Here is a 20,617-nt window from a genome sequence, read left to right as displayed (position 1 = left end):
AAAATTGAAGGCAGGAGGAATTTCACCTCCTAAAATCTTTAGGGATTAGTTCATACTAACATTGTGTTTTACGCACAAAAACAACCAGATCCCTCTGCATTGCACTATTTAAAGTCTCTCTCAATTTAAATAATAATCTGCCCTTTGGTCCTTCCGACCAAAATGTAAGCTCACATACTACCCCAGATTAAACTATCTACCACGTTTTACCCACTTACTCACCGATCTGTATCCCTTTGCAGATTCCTTGTGTCCTCATTACAACATGCCCCTTCTATTTATGTTTATACCACCAGCAAATTTGGATACATTACACTCTGTCCCCTTGTCCAAGTCATTGACATAAACAGTAAATACTTTCAGATCCTGGACTGACCCTTGTGGGATTCCACAATTTCTGTCTATCTAACTATTTATGCCTTTCTAACCTGAAAATGACCCATTTATTCCACCTTTCTGTCTTCTGTGTGTCAACTAATCCTCACTCCATGCTAATATATTACTCCCAAACCATGAGCTCCTACCTTGCAATATAACCTTCGACGTGGCACCTTATCAAATGCCTTCTGGAAATTAGATTGGTAGCTGCAGGAAATGGGGAATAAAGGAAATTTGAAGCAGGGAGGCATCTGGGTTTAGGCCTACAAATACCAGCACAAGTCTATGGCTGAGTTGATAATTTCCGCAATGTAATTTCTCTGCAATTCTGTCTATTTTGATTAAACTTCAGTGGGTTCTATTAATCTAAAAGACCCTCTTTCATCAGAAAGACAAGTACAAACACAAAACCAAATGGTGAAATTACATGAAGATCAAAACATCAGCACCTCCTTCATTATACCAAGGTTTGGCAAAAGACTGAGATGAGTTAAGGGAATTCTGACAGTGAACTGTTATTATCTGGACTGCACTGCCCGAGAGGGTGGTTAAAGCAGAGTCAGTAATAAAAACTTTCAGAAGGGAATTGGATAGATATTCAAAGGGGAAAATCTGCAGAACTATAGAGACAGAATGGGGATGTGGACAAACTAGGGGGGTCCCTCAAAGAATTAATGTAGGTATAAACGGTCTCCTTCTTCTGTGCTAGACAATTCTATATGATGTCAGGCAAAAATTTATCATACTGAACACTGATTGAGTTTCCCACATTAAAGATGTGACCCAGAAACAGTCGTGAAGACCATGGAAACCACTTATATCTAGGAGGTCATTAATACTAAATAACAGGAGTAAAACTAAATGCAAAACATTTACAACAACACTTGCTGTTTCTCCTCTGCCTCAGAATAAAAGTAGAATGATGTCAATTTAAAAATTTTAAATTTTTCAGGTGTTCATCCAATTCTCTTTTAAAATTGATTATGATTCTCGAACACCATTACCTTTTTACACTATAACATTTCCTGACTTATGACTTATTCTTTTGTTGATATCCTTAAAATAATGTCTTCTAGTTACCAACTCATTGACTAGTGAAAATGGCTCCATGGTAGGGCTATGAATAAATAACCATATTTTTACTGAACCTAGATAAGGAATATTCCTAAAGGTCCTGACTTCTCTGGATGCTTTATCTTTAGTCATGAACTCTTTTTATAAAGAAAGTTCAGTTGGATCTTTTACTGAAATCGGTCAGAATCCATTTCCTAATCCTCAACAATTTACAATAAAATTCTATCACATGCTGCTACATTTCCATCTTACTCAAAGAGGGTGCAAGGGTGCCTATTTAGCAAAACTGAAATATATATCAAATAGTAATCCAGCATTTGCTCCCATTCAATCACTGACTCTGACCACTTGATGCAAATATTTGGAGGTAAAAGTGGGAAGGGTTCCATTGCCTAGCAGTGGAGGATCAGTCAAACAACCACATTCACCAGGAATTCCAAGCAAAGGCTGGAGTCCTCATCAATGCCCTGAAATCAGAGAGTCATTTATGATGAAGGAGGCCATTCAGCCTGCTGAGCCCTTGTCAACACTGTGGAACATTCCCCAGCTCTACGCTCATAGCCCTGCTTTTCTCTTCCAATTTCCTTTACTAATCATTCATTGTTCCTGCTTCTACTAACCAGCAAGTTCTGAGTCATTATTAGCGTAGCAATGTTCTTTCTCACATATTTCCTTTGCCACTGGTCAAAACTTTAAATCTGCCCTTGTATCATCAACTAATGGAAACAGCTTCGTCTCATCTGTCTTATCCAACCTGTCACAATCTTGTAGATTTCTGTCAAATCTCTTCTCCTTGGAGCAAAGGATATTGAGAAGTCTGGCTTCTCCAATATTACCTTGTAGCTAAAACCCCCCCATTCCCAGAATCATTTAGGTAAATCTCTTCTGCACCCTCTTAAGAACTTTCATCCTCAAATGTGATAATCAAAGTTACTCATAATTTTAGATCTGGTTTAACAGAATTTTACAAAGATTCAGCACTTTTGTACTCAATGCTTCAATTAGAAAACACAAAATCCATAAACAATTTTTTTTTTGTTTTTTTTCTGATTTTAAAGGCATCAAGGGGTATGGGAGGAAAGCAGAAATATAGCATTGAGATAGAGGGCCAGCTATGATCATTATGAATGGCGGAGCAGGCTGAATGGCCTACTCCTGCTCTCTGTCGATGTATACTTTGCAAATATGCTCTACCACTTTTAAGCATTTATGCACATGCATCCTGGATCATGTATCTCTGCACACTATTATGAACTGTATCATTTAGACTATATTGTCTCTCCTTATCCCTTTTATCAAAATACATCAGTTCATGCTTCCTATATTAAATTCCATCTGCCACTTATTTGCCTCTTCTGCTACATGTAATTAGCATAACCTCATTGTTTGACAAAGTGAGGCATCAAGCCATAAAAGGAGATATTAGGATAGGATTTGTCATGTAGTTGTTTTGAAGAATCCTCTTATAGAAGGAGAAAGCGGGGCAGAAAGTTACAGACAGAATTGCAGAACTTAGCAAAGGGATGGCTCCCAATGTGGAAATAATGAAATGGAAATATGCAAAATACCAGATTTGGAAGATTGCAAGATCTCAAAAGGCTAAAGAGAGCTAGACAATATCATCGAGACAGATTGATACAAAATGATGGAAAGTTTTAGAAAGAAAAGAGCTTCAAAACCAAGGTCAGTGCTAATGTAGGTCAGCAAACAGGGGAGTGATGGTTGAATATGAATTGGTGCAAGTTCAGATGCAAACAAGACAATTACGATCAGCTCAAGTTTAAAGGAGCATTTAAGGTGGAAGGTCTACATAAGTCTAACTCTAAATACATCATTGAAATTGCGAGATAGTTTAAATTACAAACTAAATTATAGCTACAATTACATCACAAATTGATCTGCTTTGTACAAATTATTTTCCTTAATATGTCCATTAGGTCCAATGATGTGTTGCAAAAACATCCAGTTTCTCCTATTCTCCAAACACTACATTCTTTATCAAAATAAAGAATATTTTGTTTCATTCACCATGAAGGCAGGGTCAAATTTATGTTCCGGCTCAAAAAAATGAATAGTATTTTGAAAAAACAGTCTTTCTTATTTCACTTTGCTGATACATTTCCACAAGCCAGTCAAATAGAAGTTCAGAAAACACTTGAGCTGCAAGTTTGAGGTCATGGTATCACCTTGTGGTAATAACTTGCACTGCAGCAATCAATTTCATCCAGTTTAGAGTTTTTGAAATTGCATACATGAAGCTCTATTATCAAGCTTGATAGTCTCCATCAGGATTCCACCTACCCAATATTGAATGTGCAAGTTCTCCCACATTGTTCAAGGCCAGACTAAGATATTGTCTTCACACTGAGGATATTGTCTTTTTTGTTGTGTGGCACAACCACCTTGCTAAACAGGAATAGATTTTAAACATAGCTGGGTAACTGTAAACTTGGCATCCACACAGAGCTGTGGGCCATCAATGCAGTAGAACGGTATTCAATTATACTCTTTGACTTCATAGCTCAACATATTCTCCACTATACCATTACCATCAAGCCAGGGGATCAACTCTACTTAAGAGATGAATATAGGAAGGAACTCCAACTGCAGCATCAGACCTAAAAATAAACTGTTAATCTGGTGAGGCTACAACACAGGACTGTTTGCATGCCAAATCTCAAAAGAAGCATGAGACTGACAGGCTTACCAAACCCACTACCAACTGATCAGATCTAGTCATGACTGGTAGTGATCAATTTAAAAAACTCACTGGAAGAGGAGGTTCCATAAGCATTACCATCCTCAATGATAAGGGAGCCCAGAAAAACAGTGCAAAAGATGAGCACATGCAACCATCTACAGCCAGATGTACCTGATGGATTATATGTCTTAACCTTCTCTGAAGATCACCAGCATTACCGATGTCAGATTTATTCATTCATTCATTCACTCATTCTTCCCACGTATGTCCTGTCCACAATAAGCATGACAAATCCAAACAGGTCAATAACCACTCAATCTTCAGCACAGTGAGGGAAGGCATTGTTGTCAGTACGACCAAGTAGCACTTATTTAAGTATAACTGTTCAGGACACTCAGTTTGGATTCCACTAGGTACACTCAACTGCTGACCTTATGAGAGTCTGGGTCCATGTATGACAAAACAGTTGAACTCCAGAAGTGAGGGAACAGTGACCACCCTTGATAGCATTTGACTAAGTATGGCAGGTAAGTGGTTGATCATCTCAATTTTAGGACATCATTGTAGCATTTTCTAGGTATAATGTCCTAGGTCAAAATGTCTGCAAGTGCTTCATCAATGACTTTCGCTCCATCAGAAGGTCAGCAGTGAGGACACCTACTGATGATTGCACAATGTTCAGTGCCAGTCATGATTCAAAGTCTGTGTCCAACAAGACCCGGACATCACTCAGACTTGGAATGACATGTTACAAGATACATTCATGTCACATAAGTGCCAGGTAGTGAAAAAAAGAATCCCACTATCTTTACACACAATAGCATTAGCATCACTAAATTTCCTAAAATCAACATCTAGGCAGTTACCATTGACCAGAAACTAAACCGGATCAGGCATACAAATACAATCAGCTCCAACAGCAAGTTAGCGTCTAGAATTATACAGCAATTAACTTCCCTTCTCACTCCAAAAGCCATTCTTCTATTTACAAGGCAGAAGTCAGTATTTTGAAAGAAGATTCTACACTTTCTAGAGGAGTGCAACTCCAGCAACATTCCAGAAACACAAAGCATCCCACTTAAGTGGCACCAATATTTACTCTCATCACCACTGAATAAAAGTGGTAGTAGTGCATATCATCTACAAGAAGAAATTTGCCAAGGCTCCTTTGCCAGCACCTTCCAAACAGTCACCTCCAATTACTAAGAGAAGGCAGCAAATGCATGTTTCCCTCCATACTATCTGGACTTCGAACTGTATCGCCACTCCTTCACTATCACTGGGTCAAAATGCTGAATTTCCTTCCTACCAACACTACTGATGCATCTATAACACATGGGCTGCAGCGATTCAAGAATGCAGCTCACCAGAACCTCCTCAAGATCAAGTAGGCATGTGCAATAAATGCTGACATAGCTAGTGATGCTCACATCCCGAGAGAGAAATTTAAAAAATTCTAATACCAGTCCAAAATGACAGAATTTAAAATTTGGGATCTACAAGGGTATATGAGGTATTTAGCTTAGTTGGCTGGACGTTGGTTTCTGATTCAGAATGATGCCAACAGCATGGATTCAATTCCCTCACCAGCTGAGGTCACCCTGAAAGTTCCTCCTCCTCAACCTCTCCCCTCTGAGGCATGGTGACCCTCAGTATAAACTCACAAACAGTTGTCTTCCTCTATTGGGGCTATGGCTGTATTATGTTATTTTATTGTTAAAAATTAATTAACTAGAATTACGGTAGATTACTCATTCACTTAGTTGGAAAGCCAACTATGAATTTCCTAATCACTAAGGAATTAACCATAGGATTATATAGAATCAGGAGAATTAAATCACCCTCTCTCTCCAACATATTAACAAGTATAAATCTTCTAGTTCCATGAATTAGCCAGGCCGGGAGCCATTATCAATTAGTTCCTGCAGTACTGTGGACTCTGCCCTGTCTGACAATTCAGAAATGGACACAGTGATGGCCACCTGTTAGTGGGCTGTTTAAAAGTCCCACTTTGATTCTCTGGGACTTCATCCTAGTTGTTTGCTTATCTTTTGTGCTTAACTAGGTCTCACTGCTCACAGTCACCTCCCTTCAAATACTCTGCATACCAACTAATACTCCTCATCCAGTTATAGAGTCACAGAGTATACAGCGGGGAAACAGACCTTCAACCTAACCAGTCCATGCCAACTCTAATGCCAAAATAAACTACTCCCACCTGTCTGCACTTGGCCTATATCCCTCCAAACATTTCTTATTGATGTACTTACCCAAAAGTTTTTTAAATGCTGTAACTATACCTGTATCCATCACTTCCTCTGGAAGTTCATTCCACACATTAAATTACTTACAGTGTGGAAACAGGCCCTTCGGCCCAACAAGTCCACACCGACCCACCGAAGCGCAACCCACCCAGACCCATTCCCCTACATTTACCCCTTCACCTAACACTACAGGCAATTTAGCATGGCCAATTCACCTAACCTGCACATTTTTGGATGTGGGAGGAAACCGGAGCACGCGGAGAATGTGCAAATTCCACACAGACAGTTGCCTGAGGCGGAAATTGAACCCGGGTCCCTGGCACTGTGAGGCAGCAGTGCTGACCACTGTGCCACCATGCTACTTACATGATCCACTATCTGTGTAAAAAATGTTTCCCCTCATGTCTCTTCAGCATCCTCCTAGGAGCTCATGCCCTCCTACCCACCGCCATACCTGCCATTGTAACTTATGAGCTCCTATCAAACCCATTGCCTCTTAAATCCTCCATATCAACATTCCAAACCAATGTCTAGCCCTTCATCAGGAAAGGGCTTTTGGCCGAAACATCAATTTTCCTGCTCCTCTGATGCTGCATGACCTGCTGTGCTTTTCTAGCACCACTCTAATCTAGATGCTGATCTCCAGAATCTGCACTCCTCACTTTTGCCTATTCCAAACCAGTACCCATACTGTGCAGAACTCATGTGTGGAACTTCTTAACAATACCCATTCATAATTTTCTGTTTTAAAAAAAACTACCGTTACTACAAAACTTATAAAAGTGCCAATCAACCAAAACGTTTGGAGTATCACTAACAGAACTTGTAAGCACTGAACACCCATTCCTCCTGTGCGCACATTGAGCTATTGACAAAGAAATCACAGAAAAAAGCTTATTATCACGCCATAAAACTGTAAGTCATCTTGTCACTTCTATCAACAAAGTAGTTCATACTTTTGTGAGTCTGCATTTTCCAAGAATTGTTGATCTTCTTTAGCATTATCAGAACAGTATTCACCAACAATCTCCTGTTATTCAATGCTTTTAAAAAATAGAGATTATCTTAAAGAAGAAAAGGCTATCTGAAGGACACGCTCTCTGTAACACTAAACAAAACAAATAAATTACAGATTCTGGAAATCAGAAAAAACGGAGGTTGCTGGAAAAACTCATCAGGACTGACAGCATCTGTGGACAAAAAGCAGGATTAATGTTTTGGGTCCAGTGTCCCTTCTTCAGAACTCTGTAATGCTGCCTGAGTCCCACTGAATTCATAGGGAGTCAGCTATGTAGCAAATGCTCAGCCCTACACTAAATCATGTACACGAGATGGCAGAATAAAAATCAAGTATTGCTTGCCTCTACTGGAAATGATGCAAATCACAGACCAGCTTTTTTTTGGGAAACTTGGTCAGCATGGATGAGTTGGATCAAAGGGTTTGTTTCCATGCAAAATGATTCTATGACTGTCACAAAGCTGGTCCTTTTTTTCTGAAAGCTGTTCCTTTTCTCAAGGATACTGTGTCCTTTTTTCTTAGAGGGGTCGTAAACCACTCAGGCTCCAATTAGACTGGTTTGGTACAGAGATGAAAGAATTTATTGACAGGCTTTCTGTTTACAAAGTGGTCATGTTTTAGAAGTGATCTGTATAATGCAAGGGGACTGGTCAGTCCTAGAAACTGAAGTTTGAGTTGGTCGGTGCAGGAATGGGCTGTGTGGAAACAGGCTGCTAGACTCTATCTCCTTCTACCCTTCTAACTTTGACCTGTAAGCCTTTGTTTCATTGTTACTGTGGTTATGGAAGTTTGTTTATTGGGACTGTTGTGCATATTCGGAACAGCATAATTAAGTCTAGTTTGGATAGACTGAGTTCTGTAGGTGTTTTTTATTCTGTTCTTTGTGCTTCATTCCACATTTTGTAAATAAACTTTTGTCTGTTTTAAAACCTTGAAATATTACGTGCAATGCTGGTCTCCCTCCTATTGGAAGGATTTTCTGAAACTTGAAAGGGTTCAGAAAAGATTTGCAAGGATGTTGCCAGGGTTGGAGGATATGAGCTAAAGGGAGAGATTGAAGAGGCTGGGGCTGTTTTCCCTGAAGCGTCGCTGACTGAGACGTGACCTCATAGAGGTTTATAAAATCAGGAGGGGCATGGATAGGATAAACAGACAAAGCATTTTCCCTGGGTTGGGGGACTCCAGACCTAGAGGGCATAGGTTTAGGATGAGAGGGGAAAGATATAAAAGAAACCTAAGGGGCAACTTTTTCACACAGAGGGTAGTACATGTATGGAAGAGGAAGTGGTGGAGGTTAGTACAATTGCAACATTTAAAAGGCACCTGGATGGGTATATGAATAGGAAGGGTTTTGAGGGATATGGGCCGGGTGCTGACAGATGGGACTAGATTGGGTTGGGATAACTGGTCGGCATGAACAAGTTGGACCGAAGGGTCTGTTTCCGTGCTGTATATCTCAATGACTCTATGACCTGGTAGTCAACCTAGCTAACTTACTCTAGGTAATTTTCACTGTACACTTATCAAAACAAATTGCAAAGTTATGGCCTGGGCTACCTGCTTAAGAATGTTTTGAGTGATCTGGCCTAATCCATGCAATTTAACCTTTAGAGCTGAAAAAGGGCTCATGCCCGAAAAGTCGATTCTCCTGCTCCTTGGATGCTGCACTTTTCCAGCAACACATTTTCAGCTCTGATCTCCAGCATCTGCAGTCCTCACTTTCGCCCAATTTAACCTTTAGCCTCATCTCAGAATTTAGTCATACAACTTCCTGTTTAACATCTACTAATCGCTTCAATTCCTTAATTGTGAACACATCACAAATTGACAGGGAATACATCTTCTGTCACTGATCACATTAGTAAAGCTGCTGCGAACAGTGTCAACACAAGAATCTAATTTTGATTCTTGTACCATTTGAACACATGTAAGCACTGCTCTGACAACTTAGGAAATCAACTAACTGCTCAATTAAATTACTGCCTTGTAATCAATCCCCGGGATCCAATACTCTCCACATTATCATATCCTCCTGTGAGTCATGATACATATTACTCTGCAATTAAGACAATATCTAGTTTTGTGTAATCTTCAATTGGTCTCACATCATCATTACCATTAAATATCATTAGTTCTATTTAATTATGGTGAAATTACAAATTCTATTTAATAAAAAGACCCAATCAGGTCATTATTTTCTCTCTTACTGTTAAGTTTATGTTTGTCTGGTTTTTAATTTATCTTTCTTTAACCAACACAACCTTTTCCATATCTCCCACTCACCCCAATAATATCTTTTATGGGAGTCATAATCCAGGACTGCTCTTCACAATACAAAATACTCATATGCAAGATTCACAAACATACTGAGAAACTTAGCTCCCACACCTTTTTTATCATTAACTATCCATCCTCAACTCCATCAGAGATTGATAGATTCTTAGATTCTTGTTGTCTCGAGGAATTAAGGGCTACGGGGAGAATGCGGGTAAGTGGAGTTGAAATGCCCATCAGCCATGATTGAATGGCGGAGTGGACTCGATGGGCCGAATGGCCTTACTTCCACTCCTATGTCTTATAGTCTTATCCCAATGCCTGAGTTGCATTATGCGTTAGCTTGTCCCTGTGGTATCATAATTGCCAGACATAAAATTTGCAACATACATGTGGAAGAACTGGTTCCTGTCCTCATCCCCCATCAGTACAAGTGGAAACCTTCTCAGCTAATAATACCTGTTCTTGAATGTATTAGGCATACACAATATTATTAATATGTTAATACTATAGTTACAATCTTAATCCATATTACATTGCACTCTTACCACAGTTTGGCTTCAGAAAGCAGACTTAATATCTAGTCTTCACAGTCCCCTCACCCCATGAGCACACAAAGACCCAAATTCCATTTGTAAGCAGAATACCTACACGTCAGTGATACCTATCTTCTGGATTTAAACTATTTTGAGCCAAGCCTTGTGAACACAAACACAGGTTTATTATGAAAAATGAATAACCTTCATTTCTCTGCTTTAAGCAAGATTTGAAGGAGGATTTCGCTACACCTTAATCTTGCTGCCATCTTTACATCAAATTAAAAATAGGGAATTTGGAACTGCCATACCCAATTCATCAACATGAACATGCAGAGACAGTATGACAAACAAAAAGAGAACGGGGCTGAGAGTAGAAGAAAATGCTGTTATAAGAAACTTCAACATGAGCCAATAACAACTATGTTCTCCAAGCAGTGCATGGTCTGTCATCTGCATTTATAACCAATAATTTTTTTCTTCTACTCCAAGCTTAAATTAATATACTTACATACAATGATTTCCAATTGAAAACAAGCACTTACATTCATCCAATCCCAACTGGTAAGCGAGATTCTGCAGGCCTCGTACCTTCTCCATTAAGTTAGCAGTAGTAAGACTTCCCAACTCTGTGAGCAAACATAGTTTGGAGATGCCAGTGTTGGACTAGGGTATACAAAGTCAAAAATCATGTAACACCAGGTTATAGTCCAACAGGTTTATTTGGAAGCACAATCTTTCAGAGCATTGCTCCTTCATCAGGTGGTTGTGGGATTTTAAACATTTAATTATGATAGTGAATAGAAATGATCAAAACTTATAAACTAAATTTATATTCAAAGAGGCGAGTGAGAGTAAGTGCAAATTTACAACTTTACAAATTGTCTAAAGCAAACTTTCATTTAAACTCCACATCAAATATGCATGACACACTTTTCACTGCAGAACAAGAAGCATTCTGAAAATAAAATTATGCAAAACACAGTGAAACCATCTATTTCCGTTTATTTTTACAAGCTTCCTACATAAAAAAAATGCAAGACTTCACAACTGAGTCAGAGGTACCAAAATGATGACAAATATATTTGAAGAAAATTGTTAATGTCCGAATTTTAAAACTGAGTTTAGACGATATTATAAAACTTGCATATTTAAAGTGTCATAATACTGGTTCTTTTTACAAGGTTACGATACCCTTGAGTTTTTTTTCCCCAGAGAGGTTCTAACGACCTGAGGTTCCACTATGTCTGAAGTTTGACTGGTTTATTGGAGCCCTTTGTTTATCCCTAACAGATAACACCTCCAGCCTAAGACTTTCATGTCTTATAAAAACACGGTATAATCAAAGGGGAGTGGCCAGCTGGCTGCATAGCTAGCTTTCATTTAGATTAGAGGTTTCTTTTATTCAGTTCAGAACTTTAGTGACTTCAGTTGCAGCAGGAGATGTGTTGCTTATCTCTCTTACAGCAAACTGTAAGCTGCCTGTGTCATTTTTAGCATTTGTGCTAAGGGATGTGTGTATTGGGACTGTTGCAAGTATTTTCGGACAAGCATCATTAATTAGGGTTTAGATAGAATATGTTATCCGTTATTCTGTTTTCTGTTCTTGATATTTCACCGACAATTTTGTAAATAAATTTTGTCTGTTTAAAACTCGGCAGCCGAACCAGCTATTTCCCTCTGGGAATATCCACTATACATTTAGCTAAATAAATAGCAAAGTTATGGTCTGGGCTACCTGCTTAAAAATGTTTTGAGGGGTCTAGCCTAGTCCATAACAAAGGATGATTGGAAAATGGTGATAAATTCTTCTCCTATCTCTCCTCTCACATCCTTCCAGCATGGAGTTTACATAACCAGGGATTAAAGAATTAGCCACCTTGATAATGCTAATTTGAAAAAGAACCAAATTGGTTGATTAACCATTCTTCTGAAGTACATCAATGTTCTCATTCTGAAAACTAATACTAAATCTGAATATCACTGTTATACAACCACTCTTAAAATTTCAAATCCTTTCTTTATCCTAACCCAACTCTCTTTTATGAACCTTTCCTTGTTTGTTTCTAAATTATCTACTAAATTTTTAAAACATATTATTTCTCAGCACCGGTCATCCTTTTCACCTCCATACAACACATTCTGTTCTTTGTGATTCTCCTTAGTATTGTTAGGCATAACTGCACAATATATCTCCTTTATAAAGTGATCAAGAATAGTCTAAGGTTCTGAAAGGTGCTATATAAATGTAACTTTTTCCTTCTTCACAGGTCCCATCTATAGCACCATGGTTTTGTACTCCTAGTTTTATTGCTCAGAGCAATCCTGCATTTTACAACAGTTAATTAAGGCAGAAATTAAACACAGTAAATACCTTTCAGCATGTCAATATCATCTTTTTCAAGTTCTGCCATCCATTTGGGTGGAGAGCTGGTAATAGGCTACAAAACAAAAAATAGAAAAATGGGAAGTCTTAATCACAAAAGGACCTTACAATTCCTGTTTAACTAAATTGCATATTTTGTTTTTATTAAAGGTTTGACAGAATGGGTGGCAGAGTAAATTAATACTGCCTTTTCACCATATAGAAGGATACTCACTCCCATTGATACTCATATCCACATGGGATAAACAAATGAAAACAACTTCATTCCATGTACTATTGTGGGAGAATCAACTGTTGAGAAAATACTGTTGCCGTGATTGGAACAAGGGCCAGGTAGAGCTCACTGACTAGGAGATCCTTGATTGGGGCTGTTAACCTGGGCCAATCATAGACCCCTGACAGGACTTGGAGCAATCAGGAAAGCTCTGGCTGACTGATATAACCAGGAGATATGGAATCTCCTCAGTTTAGGGAACTGATTCTATGCTGGCTGGCTCACAGTCAGTGTGTTACTGCTGCTGCTATTTTTTTTTGGGAGAACTGGATTCCTAAACTGGCTGGTTCACAAAGCCAGTTTTGTTAACTGGTATTCCTATTCTATGGAGGACTAATTTCTAAACTGCCTGATCTATGTAGTCAATGTGTTTCAGTTCTCATTAGGGAACTGTCATTTCACTGGCTGGTTACAGTCTGTAAGTTACCCTTTTATTTTGAGAAAAGGATGATGCTGATTTTGTGCCAAGGCTTAGCCCTTGCACTCTGGTTTTCTTTCCTTTTTGTCTGTGTTTTCACCTTTTTTTGGTGTTTGGGTTGAGCCCCTGTGAGAAAATGCACCTTTCTAGATGAGCTGTTCCTGGGTAGATCTGGCCCTTTGTTGGTGGACTAGGCCTCTGTAAAGACTGAACACCTATGTGTGGGCTGAGAGGTTGCTGTGACCTGGAGTTTGGGAGTGGCCTCGGTCTTTGGGAGAAGACCAAATCCCTGAGAGTTAACTGCACCTTCACAATCTACTGCATTCCTGTGAGTCAGCCTGGTTCATTGTGGATAAACCAGGCCTATATGGAGATTGAACATGTGTGTGCGCTGTGGAGTGTGTATATGCTACCTTCAGGAGTGGACTCTATCTCTGACAATGCATTCTGCATACTGAAGTAAACTCTGTTTCTGGGAATGGACTTTGCATTTTGAAGAGAACTGTTTATGGTAATGGACGCGGTGTACCAGAGAGAACTCTGTTTGTTGGTAATGGACTCTGTCCTGTTGTTGGGTTTATCACCTGCACTGTCTTGTGTGTCCCTGCATCTGGCAGGCCTCACTGAGCTGGGAGGCTCAGAGATCATCCTGAAAGCTGTCACCCTGAGATCGGAGGGTAGGTAAGACATCCTGTGAACCAGAAGGTGGGTAGGCTGCTCTGAAGGCTGGAAGGTGGGTAGGCCACCCTGATACCAATCGCCCTGAGAGCTGGAAGGTGAGTAAACTGTTCTGAGCGCTGTCATCCCAAGAAGGGGTAATTGGGACAGGCTGTCCTAGAGGTGATCGGAAGGTGTCAGAGCAGCCAAGAGTCAGACATTGCGTAGGGGCATGCGGAAATCCAGAAGGCTGTGATCTGTCCTGTGCACAGTCATCCCAGGGAGGGGGACGGGCTGTCCTAGAGGTGGCTAGAAGGTGTGTCAGAGCAGTCCACCAGCCAAATGGCACGTCGGGGTAGGTAAGAGCCAGATAGTATGTAGGAGCAGACTGAGAGCTGGATGGTGGGTAGGCCTTCCTCAGAGCAGTTGAGGATCTAAAAGCTGGATTTAGGCTGTTGTCGGGAGCAACCATTTTATGCATGCTTTTATTAACCACAAAATGGCTTCTTAATGCAAAGTAACATAACAAAATGGCTTCAGGCTGCAAATTAACACTATGTTTAAAATGGTTTCTCACCCTGCTAAAAGCTGCATTCCTGCCTTGCTGAGCTAAGTGAATCAAAAGATAAAGCAGAAAATGGAGCCTTCACAGTATGGAATTAACTAAGCTAGATAGGACAATACTAACCATCCAGCTAACCTTGAAATACAAGTGCGAAGAGATAATGTGTAGTAAACAACTTTGTTTCCCAGAAAATATCATTGGGTTAACTTGCTGTCCATTATGTCATTTTATTACACTTTACTGGATTTACTCTGCAATTAAGACTGTACTATTTCTTAAGAAACATATAAAAATTGCCTTTGTTCCAAGTGAAATTGTGCAGTTTCTCCAAGGAACACAGAAGCTTTTAACTTCTGTGTTGCTGGACAAACTTATGCTTGGAGTCGTAATAAACTGTGAAATCTTGCTGAAGCAGACCGCATTCCTGTTGATGATTTGACCGATCGCAGAACCAGGAGACCCCTTCACAGTCACCCCGGGCAAGTACCAGGGCAGGCTGTTCTAGAGGTGGCCTGAAGGCGTGAGAGGGTGGTTGGGAAGCTGGAAGGTGGGTAGGCTGTCCTGGTCACTGTCATCCTGGGGGGGCGGGGCTGGACAAAGGACAGGCTGTCCGAGAGGTGGCCAAAAGTGTGGCAAGGCAGACAGAGCCGGAAGGGATGTGGGGGTGGACCGAGAACCAGAACGGGCTGAGGGGTTTGCTGCCTTTGAGTGGCTGGAAGGTGGGAGAGACGGGTGGTTTGCTGGTTGCCAGGGGTGTCTATGATATATGCACTGTTTTATTGTTCGGTTTATTGGACTAGTTCGGGACACCACCCACGCCCTCCACCTCCATGATTTTTGCTTCCCCGGTCCCCAACGCCTTATCTTCACCATGGACATCCATCCCCCATCACGACGGACTCAAAGCCCTCTGCTTCTTCCTTTCCCGCCGACCCAACCAGTACCCTTCCATTGACACCCTCCTTCGACTGACTGAACTGGTCCTCACCCTGAACAACTTCTCTTTCCAATCCTCCCACTTCCTCCAAACCAAAGGAGTAGCCATGGGCCCCAGCTATGCCTGCCTCTTCGTAGGATATGTGGAACAGTCCATCTTCCGCAGCTACACTGACACTACACCCCACCTTTTCCTCCGCTACATCAATGACTGTATCGGCACAGCCTCATGCTCCCACAAGGAGGTTGAACAGTTCATCCACTTTACCAACACCTACCACCCCGACCTCAAATTCACCTGGACCGTCTCAGACTCCTCCCTCCCCTTCCTAGACCTTTCCATTTCTATCTCGGGCGACTGAATCAACACGGACATTTACGATAAACCGACCGACTCCCACAGCTACCTAGACTGCACCTCCTCCCACCCTGCCCCCTGTAAAAACGCCATCCCATATTCCCAATTCCTTCGTCTCCGCCGCATCTGCTCCCAGGAGGACCAGTTCCAATACCGTACAACCTAGATGGCCTCCTTCTTCAAGGACTGCAATATCTCCCCCAGACGTGGTTGACGATGCCCTCCACCACATCTCCTCCACTTCCCGCTCCTCCGCCCTTGAGCCCCGCCCCTCCAACCGCCACCAGGACAGAACCCCACTGGTCCTCACCTACCACCCCACCAACCTCCATATACAGCGTATCATCCGCCGTCATTTCCGCCACCTCCAAACAGACCCCACCACCAGGGATATATATCCCTTCCATCCCCTATCAGCGTTCCGAAAAGACCACTCCCTCCGTGACTCCCTCATCAGGTCCACACCCCCCACCAACCCAACCTCCACTCCCGGCACCTTCCCCTGCAACCGCAAGAAATGCAAAACTTGCGCCCACACCTCTCCCCTTACTTCCCTCCAAGGCCCCAAGGGACACTTCCATATCCGGCACAAATTCACCTGCACCTCCACACACAACATCTCTTGCATCCACTGCACCCGATATGGCCTCCTCTATATTGGGGAGACAGGCCGTCTACTTGCGGAACGTTTCAGAGAACACCTCTGGGACACCCGCACCAACCAACCCAACCACCCAGGGGCTCAACACTTCAACTCTCCCTCCCATTCCACCAAGGACATGCAGGTCCTTGGACTCCTCCATCGCCAGACCATACAACACGATGGTTGGAGGAAAAGTGCCTCATCTTCCGCCTGGGAACCCTCCAACCACAAGGGATGAACTCAGATTTCTCCAGTTTCTCATTTCCCCTCCCCCCACCTTGTCTCAGTCAAATCCCTCGAACTCAGCACCGCCTTCCTAACCTGCAATCTTCTTCCTGACCTCTCCACCCCCACCTCACTCTGACCTATCACCCTCACGTTGACCTCCTTCCACCTATCGCATTTCCAATGCCCCTCCCCCAAGTCCCTCCTCCCTACCTTTTATCTTAGCCTGCTGGACACAGTTTCCTCATTCCTGAAGAAGGGCTTATGCCCGAAACGTCGATTCTCCTGTTCCTTGGATGCTGCCTGACCTGCTGCGCTTTTCCAGCAACACATTTTCAGCGGTTTATCGGACTGCCTGGTTTGCATTTACTATAAGGTGGGATTCGAGGTTTGTCCTCACTTCCCTGTGAACTGATTGTACAGTGGGGTTAGGGGTCTGGCTTTGCTGCTCTTTTCCCCTGTAAATTACTGTTTCTTGTATATAGCTGTTAATGTTAACCAGTACAAATTACAAATAAAGTTAATAATATATAAACAGGAGATTCAGAGTGTCTCCTCATTGTAGGGACTGGCTCTGAGCTGGCTGGCTAGAGCCAATGTACTGTGCACATGAAAATAAAGGATGACTTGGTGATGGGATACCGGCCCCTGAAGTAATTTCAATTGTCAAACATAATAGGAGGGATAGGAATGGAAATTGTGTTGCAGAGCTATTCAGTATGGATTGACAAATGATTAATGGACAGGAAATACTGAGTAAGCTTGAACTGGCTATTTTTTGGTTGATAGACTATAACTTAGCAGAGCAATGAAAAGGATCAGCACTAAAGCCTCACCTTCTGATAACATTTATCAGCAGTTTAGTTGAGAAGGCCAAGTCTGCTAACGATTGAGTTTGGCAAGAAAGTCAGCTGAGAGATGCAAAGAATAAAATCTTAGAGTCATACAGCATGGAAACAGATCCTTCAGTCCAACTCATGCATGCCAACCACGTATCCTAAATTAATAAGTTCATAAGATATAGGAGCAGAATTAGGTCATTCGGTCCATCAGGTCTGCACCACTATTCGATCATGGCTGATATGCTCCTCACCCCCATTTTCCCACCTTCTCTCCACATCCCTTCAACCCATTACCGATTAAAAAAAGTCTAACTCCTCCTTAAATTTACTCACTGTCCCAGCATCCACCACACTTTGGGATAGCAAATTCCACAAATTCACAACCCTTTGGGAGAAGTAGTTTCTCCTCAAGGATTTTAAATTTGCTGCCCTTTATCCTAAGACTGTGACCTCTCATCCTTGAATGCCCCATAAGAGGAAACATCCGCTCCACATCTATTTTGTCCACATCTTTTATCATCTTGAATACCTCAATTTGATCTCCCCTCATTCTTCTAAATTCCAGAGAGTATAGGCCTAAACTGTTCAATCTCTCTTCATACAACAAACCCCTCGTCTCTGCAATCAATCTAGTGAACCTCCTCTGAACTGCATCCAATGCCACTTCATATTTTCTCAAATAAGAGGACCAAAACTGCACATAATATTACAACTGTGGTCTCATCAATAGTTTGTATAGTTGCAAAATTACTTCCTTACCACTATATTCTATTCCTTTAGCTATAAAAGAAACATTCTTTATTGTCTGCAGTACCTGCATGCCAGTTTTCTGTGACTCATGAACAGGTGCATCTAGATCCTTCTGCACTGGAGCATCCCAAGTCTGAGCTTGTTTTAAGACTCCTTTTGTGAATTTGAGAGGTAAAAACTATTCCAAATTTGGCAGTTTAATTCCAAAGTGATAGCTGGTATGAGAGACTAAAAAAAATCTCACAACAGTTCTGAAAGGCATTTCTGGGGCATAATGTTAGGACAGATCAAAGAGAGATTTCCTGTTTTTTAAGATAATACGTTGCCTTCCCATTGTTTCGACCTTGCACTTATCCATGTTAAACTCCATCTGTCACATTTTGGCCCACTCTCCTAACCTATCTATATCCATTTATAAGGTTCTTATTTCCTCATTGCAACTTACCATTAGACCTATTTTTGTGTCGTCCACATATTTAACTATAGAGTCCCAATTGCCAGCATTTGGTCCATACTCTCTGAACCCTTCCTATTCATATACCCATTCGGATGCCTTTTACATGTTGTAATTGCTTCAGCCTCCCCCCCACTTCTTCTGGCAGCCCATTCCATACATGCACCACCCTCTGCGTGAAAATATTGCCCTTTAAACCTTTCCCCTCTCACCTTAACTTTTGCTCTCTAGTTTTAGACTTGCACACACTGGGGAAAAGTCCTTATCTATACACCTTATCCACACCCTTCATTATTTTGTAAACGTCCATAAGATCATTCCTCAGCCTCCGACGCCCACCTAGCCTATATAGCCTCTGCCTTTAGCTCAAAACCTCTATCCTGGCAACATCCTTAGAAATCCTCTCTGAAGCATTTCAAGTTTTACAACAGCCTTCCGATAGCAGGGATTGCATGCAGTATTCCAAAAGTGGCCTAACCAATGTCCTGTACAGCCGCAACGTGACCTCCCAACTCCTATACTCAACTCACTGACCAATAAAGGCAAGCATACTAAACATCTTCTTCACTATCCTATTAACCCTGTGACTCCACTTTCAAGAAATTATGAACCCGTACTCTAAAATTTGTGTTCAGCAACACTCCCCAGGACCTTTCCATTAAGTGTATAAGTTCTGCTCGGATTTGCCTTTCCAAAATGCAGCACCTCATTTATCTAAATTAAACTCCATCTGCCACTCCTTGGTCCATCTGATCAAGAAGATAACCTTCTTCGCTATCCACTACACTGCCAATTTTGGTGTCAGCTGCAAACTTACGAACTTTACCTCCCTTCTATGTTCATATCGAAATCATTTATATAATTGACAATAAATAGTGGACCCTGCACCAATCCTTGTGGCGCACCGCTGGTCATAGACCTCCAGTCTGAAAAGTAACCCTCCACCACCACTGTCTGTCTTCTACCTTTGAAGCAGTTCTGTGTCCAAATGTCTAGTTCTCCCAATATTCCTTGCTAGCCAGTCTACCAGGAGAAACTTTATCAAATGCCTTACTGAAGTCCATATGGATATATCCACCACTCTGCCCTCATCAATCATCTTTGTTACTTCCTCAAAAATACTCAGTCAAGTCTAAGCTTTTATTTGAATTGGAGCCAATCATATACAAAGGTAGATGGAAATAAACTTTTCCCCTTGGTAGAGGGATCAATGACCAGGGCGACATAGATTTAAAGTAAGGTTTAGTGGGGATGTGAGGAAACCTTTTTTCTCCTCTCCACCTGGTGGGAATTTGGAATTCACTGCCCGTAAGGGTGATAGAGACAAAAACCCTCGTAACATTAATAGTACTTGGATGTAAACTTGCAATGCTAAGATTTACAATACCATGGGTCAAGTGCTAGAAGATTGGGTTAGAATAATTTCTTTTTTGACCAGCACAGACTTGATGAGCCAGAAGACCTTTGTCGGTACTGCAGACCTCCCTGACTCTATAAACTATCTACAATAATTGAAATTACATTTCTCTTCTAATAACTTTTGCAGGCTTTCTTTTTCCCAATAGGAATTTCACTTTTTCACGAAATTATTTTCTATTTCTTGAATATTTGAGGAATTTCTTGAATTTTTGGCCTGCACTAATAAGGTGGAACATAATAATAATGGAGACTGAAATAGCAACCACAATATAACTAATAATTTATCAGGACATCAAGTTGCACAAAAATACTTACACTTTTGAAAGATGCTGCAAATTCCGCTACCCCTGGCACTGAAAGATACAAGGAGATTGTGTGATTTTTTGTAAAACTACTATCAATGCAAAAAAAGTCAGTACTGAATTACAGAATACTGTTTCTCTTT

At 41.2% G+C, this 20,617-nt stretch overlaps 1 protein-coding gene across 4 annotated transcripts in view; it reads right to left on the bottom strand.

The window, feature by feature from the left end:
- Nucleotides 1–20,617, bottom strand: part of lin52 (lin-52 DREAM MuvB core complex component) — a 120,964-nt gene that overhangs the window by 80,234 nt on the left and 20,113 nt on the right. For all 4 annotated transcript variants that reach the window (XR_011960410.1, XM_072568204.1, XM_072568202.1 and 1 more), the window contains exons 3-5: nucleotides 20,488–20,525; nucleotides 12,620–12,686; nucleotides 10,791–10,874 (exon numbers count right to left, since the gene is read on the bottom strand). Coding sequence is in view for 3 of the 4 variants with exons in the window: in XM_072568204.1 (XP_072424305.1) it covers nucleotides 10,791–10,874; nucleotides 12,620–12,686; nucleotides 20,488–20,525 (189 nt within the window). In the remaining variant the exon portion in view is untranslated. The remainder of the gene's footprint in view (nucleotides 1–10,790; nucleotides 10,875–12,619; nucleotides 12,687–20,487; nucleotides 20,526–20,617) is intronic.

The sequence above is a fragment of the Chiloscyllium punctatum genome, chromosome 4 (assembly GCF_047496795.1).
Source record: "Chiloscyllium punctatum isolate Juve2018m chromosome 4, sChiPun1.3, whole genome shotgun sequence".
Taxonomy (NCBI): domain Eukaryota; kingdom Metazoa; phylum Chordata; class Chondrichthyes; order Orectolobiformes; family Hemiscylliidae; genus Chiloscyllium; species Chiloscyllium punctatum.
Note: the sequence above shows the minus strand (reverse complement) of the source record. Positions and strands in the feature narration are given on the sequence as shown.